The following is a 2,218-nucleotide window of genomic DNA, read 5'->3' as shown; positions in this document are numbered from 1 at the left end:
TGGTTTCTCAAAAATCACTTTGCCATGGGTGAAATGAGTAGAACGACTTATACACAAATATCAAAAATGAAAAAAAAAATCAAGAGAAACAATGGGATTTAGAGAGTCTCTCATACTTCAACATCTACCATATCTCAATCCATTATACAGATGCTTATACACATTATACACTTGATATGCAGTGTATAATTGATGCATAATTTGTGTGTATTCATTGTACATTGATTATACACTAATTATACCTAAATTATACACTTAGTATGCAACCAGAAAAAAATAGACCCAAAACCTCACCTATACACGATACTACTTCAAGCGAAAAATTGAAATTTGAGTAGTACCTCAGAGGCAGCGAGACGGTGAGTGAAGTTTCTGGTAGAGAGAGCACCCACTTCACGTTTCCAAACATCCACAACTGCACAATCGACGCTACTTCTCGTCCTTTTCCTCATAATTGCAATCAGAAATTGACTGAATTTGATGCCTGCCTTTTTGTTTTTTCTACTATTTATATAAATTGCTGGGAGTCAAATGACAATCGGATTTATTGAGATGGATTTTAATTAAGTTTTAATTCTTTATGAAACATCAATGGAGGATTGGAAAGAAAGAGAGCGGCCCCTTGGAGGAACTCGCCGCTACTATCCACTGTATATCAGAAATACATCTGTGGTAATAAAAGTAATCTAAACCTTCTCTCAAAAATGAGAAGAGAACACAGAGAGTTCAAAGAGTTCTCAGTTCTCACTCCTTTGATTCGTTTATATTAGTTTCTATGAATTGAGCCCTAGAATTATACCGATGAAGGAAATATCGGTGAGAAGAATAGAATTACAGAGATGAAATCTGAGAAATGAACTCAATTACTCTGAACTTGGAAGCTACGGTATATATACAATACAACTGCTTCTAACTAACTAATTGGCCTTACCATAATTAACTTGTGACCAATCTACACTAACTCTAGTTAAGGTTTAACTCTAGCCTATTTAACTTCAAGTAACCTCATTCTCAACACTCCCCCTCAAGCTGGTAGGTGTGAAAATATTGACCACTCCCAGCTTGGACAATAAGTACTCATGCTGTGATCTCAAAAATGCTTTGGTCAGAATGTCTGCTTGCTAATCCTTAGAATTCACATGCTACGTTTTGATCAATCCTTGCTGTATTTTCTCTCTTATAAAGTGACAATCTATTTCTATATGCTTAGTTCTTTCATGATATACTGGATTGGCTGCAATTTGTAGTGCTGCTTTGCTATCACAGAATATGTTGATTGGCAATTTCATCTCTGTTCCAAGTTTCTTGAATAACCCTGCCAACCAAACTAGTTCAGCAACTGTCCACGCCATGCTTCTATATTCTACTTCAGCTGAGCTTCTAGAGATTGTGTGTTGCTTCTTTGACTTCCATGATATGATTGAATTTCCATGCTTAATGAGAAATCCAGTCACTGATCTCCTTGTGTTGGGACATGATGCCCAGTCTGCATCACAATAAGCTGTTAGCACATTGTTTCTTTCACTACTCATCAAAATGCCCAATCCTGGATCCTTTTTGATATATCTCACTATCTTTAGTGCAGCTTCCCAATGACTTCTTTTAGGTTATTGCATGAACTGACTCAATATTTGGACTGCAAATGCTATATCTAATCTGGTCAGAGTTAGATAGAGCAATTTACCAATGAGTCTCTTATATTTTCCCTTGTCTTCTAAGAGGTCATCACCTTCAGCTCCTGTAATCTCATCTAACCTTTTATCAGTAAGTTTTTTATTGTACTCCAGTGGAGTGTAGGATGGTTTGGATGCACTTGGTCCTAAATCTCTAATGAGTTCCAATGCATACTTTCGTTGATTCATTAAGATTCCTCTCCTCGACCTGCTGAACTCAATTCCAAGAAAGTACCTTAACTCTCCAAGATCTTTCATCTTGAAGGCTGCATGCAGGTTCTTCTTAGTTTCTTCTATGATCTTGAGGTTGTTCCCAGTGATCAACATATCGTCAACATACACCAGAATAATCACAATATTGTTTCCCTGCTTCTGTGTGAATAAAGAGTAGTCTAGACTGCTTTGTGTAAATCCTTGTGCTTGTAAGGCTTCTGTTAATTTTACGTTCCATTGTCGACTTGCTTATTTCAATCCATAAAGGGATTTGACAAGCCTACAGATTGTATTCTCCCCTTGGCTTGCAAAACCCTCTGGCAATTGCATGT

General features: G+C 36.9%; 1 protein-coding gene across 1 annotated transcript; it reads right to left on the bottom strand.

Annotated features, from left to right (window-relative positions):
* Positions 1 to 1,142: 1,142 nt before the first annotated feature.
* On the bottom strand, positions 1,143 to 2,000 carry LOC109208996 (uncharacterized mitochondrial protein AtMg00810-like). Its single transcript, XM_019372167.1, has 2 exons — positions 1,685 to 2,000; positions 1,143 to 1,486 (listed from the first exon to the last, which is right to left on the bottom strand). Exons 1-2 carry the CDS (start codon positions 1,998 to 2,000, stop codon positions 1,143 to 1,145), a joined length of 660 nt encoding a protein of 219 aa, XP_019227712.1.
* Positions 2,001 to 2,218: the final 218 nt, after the last annotated feature.

Source organism: Nicotiana attenuata, unplaced genomic scaffold, assembly GCF_001879085.1.
Source record: "Nicotiana attenuata strain UT unplaced genomic scaffold, NIATTr2, whole genome shotgun sequence".
In the NCBI taxonomy this organism is placed as follows: Eukaryota; Viridiplantae; Streptophyta; class Magnoliopsida; order Solanales; family Solanaceae; genus Nicotiana; species Nicotiana attenuata.
Note: the sequence above shows the minus strand (reverse complement) of the source record. Positions and strands in the feature narration are given on the sequence as shown.